The sequence below is a fragment of the Citrus clementina genome, unplaced genomic scaffold, assembly GCF_000493195.1.
Source record: "Citrus clementina cultivar Clemenules unplaced genomic scaffold, Citrus_clementina_v1.0 scaffold_1, whole genome shotgun sequence".
Taxonomy (NCBI): domain Eukaryota; kingdom Viridiplantae; phylum Streptophyta; class Magnoliopsida; order Sapindales; family Rutaceae; genus Citrus; species Citrus x clementina.
The window spans coordinates 4343295-4363997 of NW_006263303.1; the positions used below are offsets into that span (position 1 = coordinate 4343295).

General features: G+C 35.9%; 3 protein-coding genes across 3 annotated transcripts; 2 read left to right on the top strand and 1 right to left on the bottom strand.

Annotated features, from left to right (window-relative positions):
• Positions 1-525: 525 nt before the first annotated feature.
• LOC18055401 (nuclear pore complex protein NUP1) lies at positions 526-7925 on the bottom strand. The gene is made up of 8 exons (XM_006450837.2): positions 7539-7925; positions 7245-7297; positions 6590-6756; positions 5878-6085; positions 4177-4488; positions 4001-4084; positions 2319-3008; positions 526-1265 (listed from the first exon to the last, which is right to left on the bottom strand). The coding sequence occupies exons 1-8, from the start codon at positions 7816-7818 to the stop codon at positions 816-818; spliced, it is 2244 nt and encodes a 747-aa protein (XP_006450900.1). The 5' UTR covers positions 7819-7925; the 3' UTR covers positions 526-815.
• Positions 7926-9222: 1297 nt separating this feature from the next.
• Positions 9223-9951, top strand: LOC112095440. The gene has a single exon (XM_024177369.1). It carries the CDS (start codon positions 9223-9225, stop codon positions 9949-9951), a length of 729 nt encoding a protein of 242 aa, XP_024033137.1.
• Positions 9952-10633: 682 nt separating this feature from the next.
• On the top strand, positions 10634-14392 carry LOC112095442. Its single transcript, XM_024177373.1, has 5 exons — positions 10634-11216; positions 11604-11801; positions 11961-12588; positions 12730-13894; positions 14033-14392. The coding sequence occupies exons 1-5, from the start codon at positions 10634-10636 to the stop codon at positions 14390-14392; spliced, it is 2934 nt and encodes a 977-aa protein (XP_024033141.1).
• The last annotated feature ends 6311 nt before the right edge of the window (positions 14393-20703 follow it).

The following is a 20703-nucleotide window of genomic DNA, read 5'->3' on the forward strand; positions in this document are numbered from 1 at the left end:
ATTTGATGATAACTTTTGATCATCCATCATCTTTAAAGGGGATGGGAGGTCCCACTCACTGACTCACTAAGATTAATTGGGATAAGTACCTAGCGATGAATATAAGAGCAACATGTGATTCCATTGGCATCCTGTTCCCTATCCCTTGTGTGTGTGTGCTTCGATATAAATTCTGAAAATGTGTGAACACGAATCGATCCACGACCACCAGGTTCCGTTAGCTCCTAACCCATTACCCATGTGATGTGCGAATGAATGAGAAACTCAAACAACAAACAAAAGACCCGGACAGCATAGATTCATAATTGGACTTTGGTTTGCCTAATTCACCATCACATCCTCCCTCTTCTACATCTAAGCCAGATAAATAAAATAATGTGGGGCCACCTGTTATTCTTGTGTTGTGCACGTAGTTGTTGCAGAAATACAAAACACATCTCAACTGGGGCTTGTTGTACACTTAATAAACAAAAACAAACCAAAAAAAAAAAAAGAGTAAAAGAGCCAACAGAGAAAATAAGAGAATAACATGCGATTGTGATGATCTGATTCCCAATGTGCTAGGAAAAGAAAAAGAAATTTGAGCAGCTCTTTACTTCTCACTAAGCTAATAGTTGTAAACCAAGAATTGCAGCAGCAGTTATGGACAGATTTTTAAATTTAGGCAATTCCTTTACTGCTTGCTTCTTTGATCTAAATGAAGGTGAAAGCACAATAACAATACTCTTCTACTAGAAACAAAGCTTAAACAAAAATCTAGGTATAGAAACCAAATGCAAAAGAAAAAGAAAAATTGAAAAATGACAGTCATTTCACTAATAGCAAATGGCATCTTTCCCAATTGAACTGAAAGATATCCTTGTCGTCTTGTCTGATCTGAAGTTGAACTTAAGATCTGAAGCATCATCATTTGTAGGGGCACTGCTTGTAGAAGGGAAAGCAAAAACAAGTCGAGAAGTAGATGTATTCAACCCAAAGCTATACTTAGGAACTGCAGGTCCTTCTTTTGGCTGCTGCACGTCATTAGCAAGGAATGATGGCAAAATGGATGGTGTTGGAGGCTCAGAGAATACCCCACTGGATGCAGAAACAGGAAAACTGAAGCCAGTGCTACTATCAGAAGAAAATGTCCACTTCCAGTTCGGCTTGCCAACAGAAATAGAAGGCAAAACTGATTTAGTGTCCCCTACAGAGTGAGATGGAGGCTTCTTCTGTAAATTTAGCACCCCGCTATCGGCAGCATTTGGAACAGTCTTTGAGTTATTCTGCACAATAGTTAATTAGTTATGTTTGTTTCAAGTAAATCTGAATACACTTGATGACAATTAACCAAAACACACTTGAACCCAAGTTAAGACGACATATAAATGAGGTAATTTGAAATTACAAAAAGTCTGCTGTTCCAAACAAATCTCACTGAGCAACATAAGTCCATCTATAGTAAACAACTCTAGGGTGAAAAGGGGGAGAAGGGGGTGGGGAAAGGAATACATGCAACCAAGATGAAGGATATGCATCATTCCCGTATCATAAACAAAAACAACTCCATTAAGATAGCAATAAGAGAACCAGAATAAAAAATAAAATCACATTTTCAAGAGTTCCAATTATACAAATTTTATTTAATCAGAAACCAAAATTTCCAAGAAGGTGAAGCAAAACCCTGATTTCAATAACTAATGTTCAAGTGTGAGCATGGTTGTGTTAAGCATTTCTCTTCTTTTCTCTCCATCGATCCCAATTCTACCTTGATTAGAGGTACTCGGATGAAAACCTCCATGTTTAATCAACAATATATCAGTAATTCTATTACGTGCCCATGTTTTGATGTACCAGTTAAAACTACATTTCTAAATTGTGAACTCTACCAGGTAAACTGCTCAACTTACAGGGATGCTATGTCTTGTAAACAAAAACAGCTCATTCCTGGCTGCCCTGGTTGCTCTGCAGGCAAAAATTTGATGGAACAATATGAAGTCCTATCTTACTCTATCACAGTTACACAACAACCACCACAGAATGGAATTGAAGGCCCGGTGGTGAAGTTTCAATGGGCCCCCTTGGCCACCAATATCATCTAATATCTTACTTCCTTTCCAAATTATTTCTATCCTATATCATGGCCCCTCCCAAAAAAAAGAAAAAAAAAAGGAAAATTAGGGCTCTATCCTGAAGGCAGCCACTACAGGACCTGAAGGTTGAACCTCAGAAGTCCACTGCCCACCATGTTGTCATTCAACACACAGAATTTGCAAGGCCAAGAAATTGAGAGCAAGCATTCACATAAAACACAATAATCAAGGAGGAGAGTAAAATACCTCATTTTTACTCTCGATATCAAAATCTTGATTTTTCCTGAAATCGTGAGAAGATCCCGCACGGCCACCTTGTATGGGAAGTACGCCATCAATTTTTGTTTTTGAAGCTAAAGAGGTTTCATTTATGCCATCTTTAGATACTTTAGTATTCTCCGGAGAAGTAACCTTAAAGGAGTTCACTCTAGCTTCATTCACTTGTGCGGAATTTTTGTTGTCGCCCTCATCTCCCTTCTTACTAGAGTCACAACCTCCGAAATTCAGAAAAATATTCTGCTCGCTCACCACAGAAGCACTAACGGAAGACTGGATTTTTTTCCGAGAAGTGGCTAGCCCCAACTCAGCAGACTTATCTTTAGGAGTGGGCAGGTTTCTCTCAAGATGCTCCAGTATTGTCCTAGCCATCTGACTAGAATGTGGATGAACAGGTGGGACGCCTACTTCCGAGCTTAGTGGCTTCCTGTCTGCTAACTGGAATATTGAAGAGCCACTTGTTCCTCCAAGTTCTAAATTCTTCTTCACAGCAGGAAATTCTGAAAAATGGGAATGTCCCACTGGAGAAAGGCCATCTACAGAGGAATGAAACTTCACAGACCCTCTGGCCAGAGATTCTACAGCAGCTTTGTGCCGTGTCCTACGAATGGGTCCAGCTGATCCTTGGCCATTATCTAATGCATTTCTACTTGACTTCAACTGTATTTGAACAATGAGAAAGGAAACAAGAATCAAAAGTTAATTGATGCAAATTCAGTCTGACATAATAGTACAAAAATTATTGCCACAATGTCACATTTGGCTTCCCAGAAATTACTATTTGTTGTGCTTAATGTAAAAGCACACATGCATAATTGCATATAAACAGATCGTCGACCCCCACATGAAAGCATGATGCAACTATTCATATGAGATGACAACCCAAAAACCTAGGAAGCAAAGATATCAGTATACACATGTTGCTTTACACAAATCTAATGCTAAGATATAAACAGATAACTTTATAGTTCACTATGCTTGATAATATTTCAACTTAACCAAAACCAATAGTACTTGGATAGATCAACTATACATAGCAGAATCATACACCCTAAGAATCCAGCTTATTCTTAATTAAAAAGGGATGTTTAAAATTGACCCTTTTTTTGGGATGTAGAGTTTTAATTTTTGACTACCATTGAGGAGAAAATGTTCTATGACCATGTCACATAATGAGGATATCCTCCTTCCAAAAAATCATAGAAGGATTTCATAGTTCTCTCCAAAGATATTATAAGAAGGCTTATACCCAATAGAAACAAAATTGTAATAGGCTTTTCCTACGCTTATGAAAATTTAAATAAAGAAAAAAAAGGAAAACTTCATCAGGTAAAGATGCAGAGAGCAGGAAGCAAATGGTCAAAGACACTTCAAGGAAAAACCTATAGTAAAAAACTCTATTAACATGCATGATTGTGCTAACATGCACAGGCAACACTAGCTGCTTATTCTCAAATATCCCAAACACAACCTATTTGAAAAGCTGCAATTCTATTTGTTTACCATTGAAACATCAGTCATACACAAGCAATCAGCTCATCACAAAATGTTTTCTTAACAACTTTTTCAAATTACTAAAAGGAAACGAACCAGCATTATAGCAGAAGTACGCATCAAAAGCTATTATCAAAACTTCTATTATAAGGAAGTACCTGCCCGTATATAGGAGTTTGCGACTGCTGCAAAGGAGTTGATGTGTTCAGGCCTTTATTGCTATCACCTTGTAATTGAGTCAGCTGGTACTCAAAAAAAGAAGCAAAGAATCAGATCATTTGCAACTAATCAAGTTCAAAGGCACCACGGCACAATTAAAGACAATTCCACATACCCTGGACTTGGACTTGGAAAAGATGGTTCTAGAATAAGGAGTTCGGGGAAAATTATGAAGCCCATATCTACCTCTTTCACTATGTGGGGTCAGATAATCACGTTGATCCTGTAACATGGCACCTGGCCAGCATGTTGATGGCTTATGTGATGGTGATGGAAAATATGGTTTTAGTGCAAATTCATTGCCATTTGGTGATATTCTTTCATCTTTCGATAATAAACTCTTAGAACCAAGGCCTAATTCAGATGTTCGGGTTCCCATATATGCTTTTGCAATATCAATTGGTGAAGCACCAACTTTATCTTGCATCTGCAAAAATGACAAATATAAATCAGACCAATAAGACATCAGATCATACAATTGGAAACATATTAAGGTTATATTTTGTTTTGTAGTTTTTTTTTGGGGCGGGGGTTGGGGGGGGGGGGGGGAAATAAAACATATTGAGGTTCAATGTATCTAACAATACAAGGTAAAATATTTTAGTATATGCAAAAGGGTCTTATCTATGGATTAAGATCCTCTCCTGATATGTTCTCCCATGGGTTTTTAAAGATCTTATGCCATGCCTCTTTAAGTGATAGTGTATCGGGAGGGTTTAACTTTATTTTCTTTATTTATTAACTACCAATCACTCACATGTATTTTTGCTCAGGAATATATCAGATCATGAGAGAATCCTAATCCCTTATCTATTTGCATTTCTTGTAGGACAAATGATAATCTTTATAAAAGAAAACTCTCAAGCCTGTCTTATAATCTTCTTCTTCTACTAAATAATTTTCAAGACATTACTAATTACACTATTATCCCATATCAACCCTCTTTTGATTGCCATCACTTCTATTATGACCCCAAATGCACCATAGCAAATAGTTCTTTACCAAAGTGGATCTTCTTGACCTCAAAAACAGATTCAAACAAAAAATAATAATAATAATAACTAAAGGAATGAAAAAACCGTTATTAATTAAGTATACAAATACAAAAGAAAAGGAATGATGATTACTTCAAACCAGAATGTGTCTTCCATTCATATACATCCACAATATTTGTCTTCTATCAAAAGAAAAAGCACATCAATTTTGTCACTCTGATTACAGTTGCAAAGATCAGAACATTGACTGATTTGAGAGTTGATGAAAGTAACTTTGCAAAGCCAAATGCGAAAAGGACATTCACTGTGCGTTGATGTATTTCCATCCACATTTGGCATTTTCACAGAACAAGAATTGGGGGATGAAGAGCGACAACATTCCAAAAACACATGATATTTATGTGCAGAGACAAGTCTTAGAAGGTATCCATTTCAACGGTACACAACAGCTCCAAAACCTCTGCCCATATAGAGCTATTATAATATAGACATTTGTTCTCATGAATTCCAAGTTACATCCAATGATGTCACATTTTGGTGAACTCATTCTATCCCAAACTCGATATTCAGTGTTAGATATGCTAGATATTTGTGTGTGAAATAGCAGAAAATGAAAAAAATGCTATCGTACCCATAACATAACTCTCCAAGAATGGAATATTTTGTCCCGTACTCATCTAGATATGTTGGAAAAATATCCATAAATCAATGTATGAGATATTAAACAATTCAAGAACTTTTCAAGATTAACTATGCAAAACAAGGCTGATACCCAGGCATAAGTCAGGCGAAAAATGATCAGAGCAATTTACTCTACTCACAGATGACTGCAGAGGTGTAGTTGAGGTTCCCCAGGGAGTTTTACTCAAATCTTCCTGCTTTTCTTCAATTGACTTTCTTGGATTTTCAAGTGCAACCATGGGCCTCTCAGCATCTCCTTTTGCATTCGTGCTTAGTAGTTTCTTTTCTTGTTCAGGAAGATCAACAGCCCTTAAATGTATTATCTCTATCAATCTATGAATTTCATCCCTGCACGTTGAATAAGGTTCGTTAAAAATAAAAACCAGAAAATCTGAATTGAAAAAGAAGAATTGCAAACTGGATCAGGAATCCACAAATCAACCCAAAAAAAAAAAAAACTACATAAGTAGTTTCTTCGCATAACAACAAAACATCATACAGCACAAATATGCTCTAACAAAACAGAGGTCGCTAGAAGTACGTGGAAAGGATTTTGTCGCTAGTTTTTACATATTTTAAGACTTAGTAATTCAGGTACAGTAAAGGTGCTTATGCAGGGATAGAATTGCATTTCTGCAATTCCCGCACCCAGTCCAATTTGAACAACAAGGTTGATTTGATTTTTGGTTTATGTTTTTGTCTTGTAACTCAAAGCTAAAGTTACTATTTAAGGAATCCCAAATTATCAAAGCTGTCTTAGATCAGTTGTAGAGGCAATTATCAATAATAAGCTAGGCTGATGTAGCTCTTTTCTATCAAGGAAAATAGACAATGTAATCAATAACCATATACCTAGAAAAGCTTTTGCCCTCTAATAGCTGCTCAATTTCAGAAAGCCTGTCATTATCAGCTGCATTCTCTCTCTTGTCTTGTTTGGACCCATCAAAGTCAAAACCATTCTTTGATCTATCAGCAGTGCTGCTAGGACCAGCAACATCAGTTGATCTGGATTCTCCATGCTGCAAGTATTCAATCATACAGTGAAAAATAAGAAAAATACATTGCCTTATTGAAGTAAAGAAAGAAAAAGGCATAAATTTAATTATGAGAGAAGCATCACAAAGACTTCAAATAATGCTCCCCAGATAGATGAAAAATAAAAGACGAAAAATGCAAACTTTGCATATTCAAACGAATTACAGAATGGAAAAGTTGAAACCCAAAAAACAAAATGATAATTGTTTTGCACTCCTCCATTGCAAGTACTAAGCATCAGTCACTGTAGCCCAGACATTATTATTATTTTTTTAATAAGAAAACAAATTTTTATCATGAAAGGGCATGCAAAGCATGATGGAAACCCCAAAATGAGTTAAAACCTAAGTAACGAATTCAAAGTGCAAGAAGCAAGTGTGACTGTGAGCCTGAACAAATTTGTCTTGGGCCTTGGTTCCTCATAACACTTTGATAGCACCAAAAAAAAAAAGATTATCAAAATAAATCATACATTTACACCAGCACCGTCTTCAGCACATTCCTCCTCCTCTGCATCCAATATTTCTGTTCCAGAAGAACTTTAAATCAATTAATTACTCCATAAAATGATTGTTCCTATTTATAAACAATAATCAGCTCGAAATGACTAAAAAAGATAATTCACACTGATTGCTGAACAGCTTTTTATTAAATAATAAAAAAAGGCATTAACTGAAACCAATCTCGATCCCCTAAGAAAAACCTAAATTAATCACATTAAATAATAAACATAAACGAAAAGTGCTACTAAGCGGCTTCAACAAACCGTGATGATCTTCTAGTTGTTGATCGGTAGGAGCAGGAAGGGAGTGTTGATGAGATTTATAATTTGAAAAGAAAGAGGGCAAGATTCGTGTGGCGCCGCCTGTTATGAGCCGGTAAGCCGGATCGACAAGCTTCGAGAGCCACCGACTTTGTTGCTGCGGCCGCGCGTAGGGCGTCGCCGGTGGTTTCCTTGATGACTGTTTCATTAACTTTCCACCGGCGCCTCGGTGCGCTGCGTTTTGCGCTAATGATAACGACGTCGTTTCGTTGTTCGTTCCCATCCCTCCTTTTAGTTTCTCACAAGAAAGCTCTCGCTTTGTGCTTACTGTGGAAGCGCGCTTTCGACTCTTCTTTTTGGCTTTTTCCAACTTTGTCCCTTTGTCGCAACTCACTAGTCTGAAGTCTCCAGCCAATTTGACGAGGAGTTTAACGCCCGAGTTCATGTATTGTGGGTCCCAGAAAGTCAATCTACGTAGAAAACTCATGCTGCGAATAAAAGATTGATTACGTGTGTGATAAAACATGATTTTTAATTTTAATTCTGATAAAAAAATAATAAAAATTATTCTTAATATTTTATTATTCTTTATATTCATTAACTAAATTTAAAAATTTTAATTTTAATTCGTACACTCTTTTTAAATATTAAAAATATCTATTTAGATGAACAATCTTTGTTTACTCAATATACTCATAAACTATTCAAATAATTCAATACACGACTGCAGGAAGATAATCAAATTAACATTGCATATAGAGATTTAAATGTTCAATTATTAATTTTTCTTTCCAAAATGAAGAGTGACAAAACAAAAGCTATTCAGCAAACTACTGCAAGTGTAGATAATCAAATTAATATCGCATATTTTGATGTTTAAGCATGAATTTTTCTTTCGAAATGAAGAGTAATAAATCAAAAGCTAACTGTGAATGGATTAATCGGTGCATGGACTTATTTAAAAAAAATAAATTGGTACATTAGAGCTTAATTTGGTGCCATTTTTTATACGAAAAAACTCAACTTGGTTTATTTGCTTGCCATACACTAGAAGTCACTGATATGTAGACAAATTATTTGAGCAGCATGCCTCTTTATTCACCGAGGCCTTTTTTTGTATTGTGGTCAGGTATTATTGTTTCAAAATCTGTAACATTAAATTGTTTAGTAAATGTTGCTATAATTTGAGACCTAAGTTGATTTAATCCACCCCTTATATAATAAAATACCTATAATATTTTTACTATTTTCATCAAAATTATTATTTAAAAATTATATTTACTATATAATTTTAACTTTTATTTTATATTTATAATTTTTTTTTCTTGAGAGCTGTTGTTTGCATATTTTATTAGTGGTCCACGTGCCACATTATTAAATGGATTCTAATTGAAATTTAAATAATAAAATAAATAATGGGCTGAAATCCTATTAATCAATTAGAAAAATCTAATTGCCCACTTCAATGGAAAGTTGGAATAAGAGTTGAATTAAAATTGGTCCTCTCTATTTTTCATGATCTTAGTGGAAGCTAAGGAAGAATACAGATCTATCAGCATATGTCTTGTCCTTTTGACAAGTTTGGTATTGTCTTGTCCTCTTGACAAGTTATGCTTTGTTGACTGGCAGATTTCTGCTTTTGTTTTTCGTTGGTTTTCTCTATCTGGTATTACTCTATTTCATCACCATGGCTGATACTACTGCTATTGCCGAGGCTGAAGTGAGGGAGGTGTATTCTCAGTTATCGATTGATGAGGAAGAGGAAGTTGGTTTGGTCTTTAAGGAGGATGAGATTCAGGCTGAGAAAGGAGAAAATCTTAATCTTCAATTCTGCCTGGTGGGGCGTTTTCTTACTGATAAAGCTATCAATTTTCCAGCCATGAAGAATACAATGGCAGCTTTATGGAGGCCTGGAAAGGGAATCTGCATAAAAGATTTATCACCTACCTTGTTCTTATTCCAATTTTTTCATGAGGTGGATATACAAAGAGTTTTGGATTCTGGCCCTTGGACGTTTGATCAATACTTGCTGATTATGAAAAGGTTAGGCACGGATGAACAACCACAAAGTGTGCCTCTATTTCACACTTCCTTTTGGATTCAAGTGTATAACCTTCCCATTGGTTTCCTCACAGCCAAAGTCCTGCAAAATATTGGTAATTTCATTGGAGAATTTCAATCTTCCGATGCTAACAATTTCATGGGAGTGTGGAGGAATTATATGTGTATACGAGTTTTGCTCGACGTCCGAAAACCGTTGAAGAGAAGAATGCGCCTTAAAAAAGAAAGAGGAGAGTGGATGTTGATTGAATTCAAATATGAAAGATTGAATATTTTCTGCTTCATATGTGGCCTATTAGGTCATACAGAAAAATTGTGTCTAAAGCTATATGATTGTGACCTTGCCGCCATCTGAAACCGTTTGGGCCAGGGATGAAGGCACCCAATCGACGAAATGTCATGGCTTCCGGGGAGAGATGGTTGCGTTCAGGGCCGTTGGAAGGGGGTGAATCCCTAGTTGGCAGTTGCGTGACATCTGGGGGATCAAGGGTAATTAGTGAAACGAATCCCACAATACCGGACATTTCCAATTATAATGACAGTGCTAGAATAGAAGTCAATGGAAATAAAGAGCTTCACATGGCAGTAGTGGTTGGCAAGCCAACTCATAGTCAACGGATTAAAAAAGGAAATGACGTGGCACATGCATACAATGAGGATGATTTGCTTAAGGAATGTGGTTTTGAATTTGGGCAAGGAATGATTGTTAAGGAAACAAAAAGAAGGTGGGCTCAACTTGGACTGGAATTCACAGGAGGGACAGAAGTGGATGGGCCTTCGAATTTGATGAATATAGATGTGGCTCCAAAAAACGGGCCAGCGGTGGGACCTGTCTTTCAGGCCCACTGACAACAATGAGTACCCTAAGTTGGAACTGTCGTGGGCTGGGCCTCCCACGAATAGTTCAAGTGTTGACCAAGTTGGTCAAGCATAAAAAGCCCTCTTTTATATTTCTTATGGAAACTTTAAGCTGTAGAGCTCCCTTAGAAAATTTAAAAAATAAATTGGGTTACGAAGGGTTGTTTGTAGTAGATCGTATGGGCCGGAGTGGTGGGCTTGCTTTGTTTTGGCAATCTCACTTTAAGGTGAAGCTTTTGAAATATGGGCGTACGTTTATTGATGTTAAGGTTTCAAATTCGGAGATGGGGGTTTGGAGGGTCACGGGTTTTTATGGTTACCCAGAATCCAATCGTCGGCGTGAATCATGGCATCTTCTACGTCAACTTGCCTCTTTCTCTACTCTTCCATGGGTTTGTCTTGGAGATTTTAACGACTTACTAGATTCTAGTGAAAAGAATGGCTCTCGGCCTCATGCTGCCTGGAAAATCCAAAGTTTTCTAAGTGCCATTTCTGATGCTGGGCTTTCGGATTTGGGAATGGTTGGGTATCAGTTTACTTGGGAAAGGGGTAAAGGAACTATCAACTGGGTTGAAGAGCGCCTTGATCGAGCTTTTGCCTCATCCTCTTGGCGTGACAAATTTCCCAATGCTCAAGTTCGGAGTATGGAGGCTGATAGCTCAGATCACTTACCCATATTTTTGGATCCATTTCATAACTTTCATCCAGCTTCTCGAGTCAGCTGTTTTCGTTTTGAGAACCTTTGGCTTCGCGAAGCTGATTGTGAATAAATAGTTAAATGCAACTGGGATGATACAACCGATCTTTTAATCCAACAAAAACTCTCGGTTTGTGGGTTAAAGTTGATGACTGGGGGAGGGCATATGGTTCGTGATTTTCGTATTCGTCTAAAGGAATACAAGACCAGTATGAGAATCTTACGAGGCCGTCGCGATACTTAAGGTCTTATGGAGTTCACTGAAGTTCGTAAACAATACAATGAGCTCTTACACAGTCACGAAATTTTTTGGAAGTAGCGAGCTAAGGCCCTTTGGTTGAAAGAAGGAGATCTGAATTCTCGCTATTTTCATTCAATGGCATCTACAAGGAAGAAAAAAAATACCATTGTCAAATTACGTAATGCTCAAGGGGTGTGGTGTGCTGACTCAGGGAAAATTGATACACCCATTGGAATTTATTTTACAGAGCTTTTTTCTTTAAGTGGTAGCAATAGTGAGGCTGTAACTTCCTCTGTAATGACTTCTATTACGGCTGAGCAAAATCGGATTCTGTTGGCTCCATTCACTGATGCTGATGTCAAAGAAGCTCTGTTCAGTATGCACCCTGACAAATCGCCAGGACCTGATGGTATGAACCCTGCTTTCTATAAAAAAAATTGGCATATTGTGGGGAGAGATATTTTAGCTGCTTGCCTTTATTTTATAGCCAATAAACAATTCCCTTTGGATTTAAATAAAACATTCATTGTTTTTATTCCTAAAAAAGCATAGCCTGAGGTTCTAGTAGATATGCGGCCAATTGCTTTGTGTAATGTGCTCTATAAAATTATTGCCAAAATGCTTGCTAACCGTTTGAAGCTTGTCTTTGATTTTGTTATTTCTGACTCTCAAAGTGCTTTTGTTCCCGGAAGAGCCATAACGGACAACATTTTAATCTCATCCGAAATAATGCATTTTTTTAAGAGGAAACGACAGGGAAAGAAGGGGGTTGCAGCACTGAAAATTGATATGGCTAAGGCCTACGACCGTGTTGAATGGGACTTTTTTAGAGCAATGATGTCGAAGATGGGTTTTGCTAATGAATGGGTTCAGTTGGCCATGCTTTGTGTTACGACAGTAAGTTATAGCGTGCTTAGGGATGGTAATGAAGTGGGCCCTATTATTCTGAGAATAGGACTTCATCAAGGAGACCCTTTATCACCCTACCTTTTCTTACTGTGTGCTGAGGGGTTTAGCTCTTTAATTGCTAAATATGAGAAAGCGGGATTGATTCAAGGAGTTCAAGTTGCTAGGAAGGCTCCAGCAATATCTCACCTCCTTTTTGCAGATAATTGTTTCTTATTTTTTCGTGCAAACCAAGTGGAAGCTAACTTAGTCAAGCAGGTGTTGTGTGCATATGGCAATGCTTCTGGGCAGTGTGTTAACTATGCCAAATCTTTTATCTCATTTAGTATGAATGTGAACAACGATACTGCATAGCAGATTTGTACTACTCTTGGGGTTTTGGCAACAGCAAACCATGGACCATATTTGGGGTTGCCCTAAAAAATTAATAGGAAATGCAGCGATGTCTTTCAGTTTATAAAGGAGAAGGTCTGGAAGAAGCTTCAAGGGTGGAATAAGCAGTTTTTATCTAGAGCGGGGAAAGAAATTCTATTAAAAACGGTTGCTCAAGCCGTGCCAAATTTTGTGATGAATATATACCTACTCCCGCTAGAGTTGTGTAAGGAGCTTGAGATCATGATGAACTCCTTTTGGTGGGGTAATAGCTGTAATCATGGGAGAGGTATTAACTGGATGCGCTGGGATGCTCTGTGTAAACCCAAGTCAGCTGGGGGAATTGGGTTAAAAAATCTTCATGCTTTTAATCTTGCTATGTTAGGGAAGCAGGGCTGGAAATTGATGACAAAGCCGAACTCTTTAGTTGCCCAAATTTTCAAAGCGAGGTATTATTCCCGAACTTCTTTTGCTGGAGCTACTTTGGGGCATAATCCTAGCTACACATGGCGGTCTATTATGGCAGCAAAGCAGGTTGTTATTGAAGGGAGCCGAATTCAAATTGGGGATGGTGAGCAAACATTTATTGGCAAGGACCCATGGCTTCCTGACAGTGAGTGTGGATTTATCAACACTTTATTGAGTGAGCAAGTTAAGTCCGCTCCAGTTAGCTCGTTAATGGTCCCTAGCACTAGAACTTGGGATTATGATATTCTTAATGATATTTTTAATGAGAGGGATAAGAATCTAATATGGCAGATCCCTCTGAGCAACAGAAGCAATGCAGATTCATGGTATTGGATGCATGAGGCCAAAGGGGTTTATACGGTTCGCAGCAGCTACAATATGTTGGTTCCATGTTTAGATATGCCTTCTTGTAGTATTTGGAATCGGTTATGGAGATTAGAAGTGCCAAGTAAAGTGAAGCACTTCATGTGGCGAGCATTGATAGATGTCCTGCCTACAACTGAGAATCTCCTCAAAAAATATGTAGAGGTACCCCCTGCTTGTCCTATTTGCCATGCTAGTTCTGAAAGTATTTGTCATATATTGCTTCAATGCCCCTTTGCGAGAAATTGCTGGATGACCTCTTCTATTGGATTCTTTGGGGATGGGTCAAATCTTTTGCTCTGGTTGGAAGCTTTGTTTAACAAGTATAGCCTTGAACAAACTCAACTTGCTCTTATGATTTGTTGGAGTCTTTGGCAGAATCGAAATGCTATGGTTTGGCGTGGGAAGACCTTTGGTGTGCAGCAACTCCTCAATTCTACTAGTCATTTTCTTTTTCACTGGCAGTTTGTCAGGAAGCATCAGTTTCTGTTTTCTTAGCCTTCTCTTATAGGTCACGGTGCAATTTGTTAGGAACCTCCATTGGCTGGTAGATTAAAGTGTAATGTGGATGCAGCCATGTTTGCTTCCAGGGGTTATATTGGCATAGGTAATGTTATACGAGACTCAAATGGTGCATTTGTGGCAGCTAGGTGTTGCAGCATTCCTGGAATATTTAGTGCTCATGATGCTGAAGCCCTTGGTGTTCGAGAGGCCCTTAGTTGGATTAAGCAACTACAACTGTCTAATGTTACTATTGAGATGGATTATTTAAATGTGTACAATGCTTTAGTTAATAATCTCTCGGGTCCTAGTAGTTTTAGTCTTATTATTGAAGACTGTTGTGCTTTGTCTAATTCAATACGAGATATAGAGCTTAATTTGGTACATTAGAGCTTAATTTGGTGCCATTTTTTATACGAAAAAACTCAACTTGGTTTATTTGCTTGCCATACACTAGAAGTCACTGATATGTAGACAAATTATTTGAGCAGCATGCCTCTTTATTCACCGAGGCCTTTTTTTGTATTGTGGTCAAGTATTATTGTTTAAAATCTGCAACATTAAATTGTTTAGTAAATGCTGGTATAATTTGAGACCTAAGTTGATTTAATCCACCCTTTATGTAATAAAATATCTATAATATTTTTATTTTTTTCATCAAAATTATTATTTAAAAATTATATTTACTATATAATTTTAACTTTTATTTTATATTTACAATTTCTTTTTCTTGAGAGCTGTTGTTTGCATATTTTATTAGTGGTCCACGTGCCACATTATTAAATGGATTCTAATTGAAATTTAAATAATAAAATAAATAATGGGCTGAAATCCTATTAATTAATTAGAAAAATCTAATTGCCCACTTCAATGGAAAGTTGGAATAAGAGTTGAATTAAAATTGGCCCTCTCTCCACCCACATATAGATATATCACGTTAATTTTTTGTCGATAAGAAAAGTAAGTCACTCTAACAGGGTCAAGAGAGAGAAATTAGTTTTACTAAATCTTTAATTTTTACAATGAAACTTGATCAAGAAAATTACGATGGATCAATTTATGTTTTCTCTCAATTATGATGATGCAAAACCCATGATACTCTGTGATCTTAGATATTGAAGTTTATGTAAATTAGTGTTTTATTACTTTATGACAATTAAAGAAAATTCCAACAATTGATATTAGAGTATAGTTTAAGAATTCATAATTTTTATTAAAATTTGTAAGAAGTCTCTCTTAATTTTCAATTGTCTTTATGGGTATATGCCAATTTGGATTATTATTCCATATATACATAAGGTAGAAAGAAAATTATTGACATGGAAATTTTTTGTATATATTATTTTGTTATAAAATAGCTAAAAAAGGGGCAGGCCCATGATGATTTTTGGCTGTTGGCGGCGCAATACATAAAGATAAAATTAAGGTTTTCTTTTGATTTTTTTCATGAGACACCTTAAGGTGTCTTTGGTTTATGTGTTTCACAAAAGTTTACAATTTTGTTGCAGTTAAGTCCAACAGAATTAGGGGTGTCAAAAAACCCGCCCGGACCGGATCCGGCCCGGACCCGGCCAATCCGGTCCGGGCAAAACCCGGACCGCATATACAGAAAAAGCGGATCCGGGTTTTAGAATTTAAAACCCGGACATATCCGGGCACGGTCCGGGTTCAGCACCCAAAACCTAAAACCCGGACCCGGACCCGTTTTCCCAATTGATAAAAAAAAAAAAACTAAACCAGTTACCTACCCAAACCCAAATCACAAAACCAAATCCGAAAATCCCTAATTCCCCAAATCGCAAAACACCCAACCCAAAGGTATAAGCTGAGCAGCGACGCTGCCACCGTCACCGTCGGCTAGCACCCACCGTCACCGTCGGCATCATCTCTTCTCGTTTGCATTTGCTGACTCGGTTTTGCTCAGTTGCGGCTGTAACGGGAGTCGTTCGTGCAGCGGCAGCAGCGCAGTGCATCCCCCTCCGGCGTCGTCAGCGTTAGCGCCACCGTCTCCAACTCTCCATTGCCACTTTGTCATCCACCATCAGTCTATCACTCTGCCATCACAGCCACCACTACCAGCCGCAGGTATTGATTTTTTTCCTTCCATATTTTGTCTTCCCAGTTGCATTTTTGCTGATTGCTTCTCTGTTGGTGTTGGCTGTTGCTATTTGTGTTTATTTTCGGTCAATTTTGTGCATGGTTGCTGACTTGCTGTTGCTGTGAGAGTGTGAGGCTGTGAGACTTGCAGATGTACATGTACACACATTAACGGAGGACTAAGCTTATTGTTTAATTAATTAAGTTGCTTGGTGCATGCCACTTACCATCTGCCGCTTTGACCATTATTGGATAACTTCTACCAATTTGTTACATCTTAATCAAATTTATTTTCAATTTAAGATAGTTGTATGACTCTACTGATTAAAAGGGAGCCATTGTTTATTTTCAATTTATTTTTAATCTGTGACATTTTAATAAAAATGAAAGAATTTTTTTTTTGAAATATTTGTTTGCGGGCTTAGAAGCCCGGAAGACAAAACCCGGACCCGGGACACGCCGGGCTCAAGCCCGGACCGGACATACAAAAATCGGGTTTTGTCCGGGTCCGGGTTTTAATTTTTGGCATCCGGTCCGGTCCCGGGTTGCACCAAACCCGGACCGGACCCGGGGTTTTGCCAAGCCTAAACAGAATTTGTTGGTGGTGGCCGAAGGAAAGTATGTGATTTAAATATTAAGAACGACTTTTTCGTAAACATCATTAATGTCACTTAAGGTATTATAAAATCTGAAATTTTGTATAAAAGTTTAATAAACAATCAAATATTAATTTATGTAGAACACATATATTTATTAATATTCATGCAATTTGATGTCTATATTGCATATAATTTGTTAGTCACCAAAGTGGATAAATGAGAAAGTTTTCATAGATGTCAAATTAAATTCAGTTTCAAGTACTCATAATCATTGTAATGCTTATGATTGAATGACATGATGATTTTGTTATATGGGTATATTGAAATTCATAGATTATAAAGTATTTAAGAATCGCTCAAAGGTTGATTAATTAATTTTATAATCTATGATTATGGTTGTGGGTAATTAGTATACTTGATTAGATACGTTTAGTACATCCAAAGAAAGCAGACATGTCTAGTTAATGTGTGTATCTAATTAATAGTTATGTGAAATTAAAGTCAAGCATCAATTATGTTTATTGTAGTGTATTGTTATATCACCCAAAAGTGAACTTTAATATGCGCTTAAAGTTTATGTGAATTTTATCTGAATTTATATTATGTATTTGAGTTTAAAGCATTAATGTGTGATGATAACTCTATATAATGAGAGTGATCATGGCACTTTAAACTTAAATCAATAATATTTAGAGAGTAAATGATGTGTTTTTATTGTATTTTAGTTACAACTTACATGAGCATCTATTTTAATTTATTTTTAATAAATTGAGTTGTTTTAAAAATAATTTGTGTTTACATTATATGCATAATTATAGGTGACCGAAAGTTCAAGTTTTAAGGAAGGAATGCTACTGCAACAGACTTACAGAGACAATGAAAGAACTTGACTACAGATGAATTGAAACAAGTCTAGAATAGTGCAGATGATGTAGCCGTTGTTATAGCAACCTGAAGTAATGACAGACTGGATTTTACGCAAAACAACTAAAAGATTGCGATCGATGTTTCAAAAAATGGAGGATACGTGTCATACACTTTTGGTTGCCCTAATTCTGAGTTATAAAATGAGCACACATGAAAAGAAAAAGAGGGAGTCGTCATCCAAGGAGATCACTGAACAGAAACAAGAAAACAAAAATTAAGAGAGAGATTGAGGACTGTAACAGAAGATTCAAGGAGAAATCATAAAGACCAAGCAGAACTCAGTCTTTCTTCTTGTTTTCTTGTTTTCTATTTACTTATGGGGATGTATTGGATGGCTTTAACAATTTTATTTCTTGTTCTATCGTAAATTATGAACTAAATTTTATTGTGGTTGAGTGATAAATAGTCTTAATAGATGTTTGACTAATTTACATGTGTTGCTCTATGTTTGCTATAGCATTTTGTCTTAATTATATTTATTTCAATTCTTCATTTCGGCTGACCACTTATTTAGTAGATACAAGTTAAGAAATAGCCTAAAAATGTCTAACTTAGTGGATCATATTAAGACAATACTTGGTTTTAGATGTTCCATCTTTTGGTTGAGAAAAGTATTTCATCATCTTTATTGATGATTTTTCACGTTATTTGCATGAAAAATCTCAATCAGTGGATGCCCTATAGGTATATTATTAATGAGGTTGAAAGATAACTAGATAGAAAAGTAAAAATTGTCAAGTCTAACAGATGAGGTTAATATTATGGAAGATATATCGAGAATAGACAATGCCTTGGTCCATTTGCTAAGTTCCTAAAAAGACGTGGCGTATGTGCTTAATACACAATGTCAAGTGCATAAGAACATAATAATGTAGTAGAAAGACATAACCGTACCTTAATAGATATAATTAGGAGTATGTTAAATTACTCATCTTTACCCTTATCATTATGGATGGAAGCGTTAAAGACGACCGCTTATTTGTTAAACAAGGTTCATAGTAAGACAGTTCTAAAGACTTTTTTTTGAATAGTGGATGAGAAGGAAACTTAGTTTAAGACATCTTCATGTTTGAGGCTGTTTGGCGGAAGTAAAGACTTATAATCTACATGAAAGGAAATTAGATTCAAGAACAATTAGTTGATATTTCATTGGTTATCCAGAGAATTTAAAGGATACATATTTTATTGTCCTAATCATAGTACGAGAATTGTTAAATCTAGAAATGTTAGGTTAATTGAAAATGGCAAAATTAATGGGACTACGGAACTACGAAAAGTGAAAATTCAAGAAGTTAAAGTGCAAGTTCCTTTGCCTGTTACTTCTTCTAAAATTGTTGTACACACTAACAACTTTCTAGAACAACAAATAAATAATCCAGTACTAAATAATGAAGTCATCAATAATGAATCTGTGGCAGCTGAACTACAAGAAATAACATTAAGAAGATTTCAAAGACAAAGAAAATTTGTTACTTCTAATAATTATGTGGTTTACTTACAATAGACATAATTTGATTAAGGAATTGTTGAAGGTTCAGATTTGTTTTCACAAGTCATAGAAAGTACTAATTCTGATAAATGGTTAGATGCCATAAAAGAAGAGTTGAAATCAATGCATCACAACAACGTTTGGGATCTTATTGAATTACCTGAAGATTGTAAACAAATTGAGTGTAAATGGGTCTATAAGACCAAGTAAGATTCAAATGGCAACATAGAGCAATATAAGGCTAGACTCGTTGCCAAAGATTTTACTCAAAAGAACTATATTGACTACAAAGAGACCTTTGCACTAGTCTTTAAGAAATACTCCTTTAGAATTATTATGGCATTAGTGGCTCATTATGATTTAGAGTTGCACCAAATAGATGTAAAAACTATCTTTCTAAGAGGAAATTTAGAGGAAGATGTTTATATGGTCCAACCTTAAGGCTTTTTAGCTGAAGGAAATGAACACCTCATATGTAAATAAAATAAATCAATATGCATACTTAAGCAAGCCTCCCGACAATGGTATCTTAAGTTCAATATGTCATTGCCACTTGCACTATAGAAGCTGAGTTTGTGGCATGCTTTGAGGCCACTATGCATGGGTTATGGCAACAAAACTTTATTTCAGGGCTTAGAATTGTTGGCAATAATGTTAAGTCGCTGAAGATTTATTATGCTAATGCCGCAACAATCTTCTTCTCTAAAAACGATAGGTATTCGAAAGGTGCTAAACATTAGCATCAACTTTATGATTGTGAATCCTTTAACAAAAGGATTAAACTTTAAGGTTTTCAATGAACATGTATAAAGGGTCGGTATTACTGGATGCCATTATTGACATTATATTTAAGTTTTTAGGGTCTTAATATATTTGATAGTCTGAACTCATTTAAATATTATTTCTAATTCTTTTATATCTTTTTTGATTTAATGGTATATACATGAATGATGATATGATTGTTAAACTGTTATTGTTATATTTCCCATTATAGGTCATGTTAAGTATAAAACTAATATTGTGATACATAGAAGAAACTATATCGAAATAATGATGTAGAACCACTATGATCCATATAAGTTTTCGTTTAATGATTATTTTATGGTTTAACTAATGCAAGTAAAAATTTAGCTCTTACTATGCACATAATGTTTATTATTATTAAACTGTTAAGTTGACATATTTTATTATTGGCCCACGTACCACATTATTGAGTGGGTTGTAATTGAAATTTAAATAATAAAATAAATAATGGGCTAAAATCATATTGGTTAATTGGGAGAATCCAACTGTCCACTTTAATGAAAAGTGAGAATAAGAGTTTTATTGAAATTGGTTCTCCCTCCACCCATATATAGATATATCACGTTAATTTTATATTGATCATAAAAGTGAATCACTCTAAAGAGGTCAGGAGAGAGAAATCAATTTCGCTAAATCTTTAATTTTTACCATGAAACTTTATCAAGAAAATTACTGTGAATCAAAATATGTTTTCTCTCAATTATGATGATGTGAAAATCATGATATTTTATAATCTTAGGGATTGAAGTTACGCAAATTAGGGTTTTCTTACTTTATAAGAATTG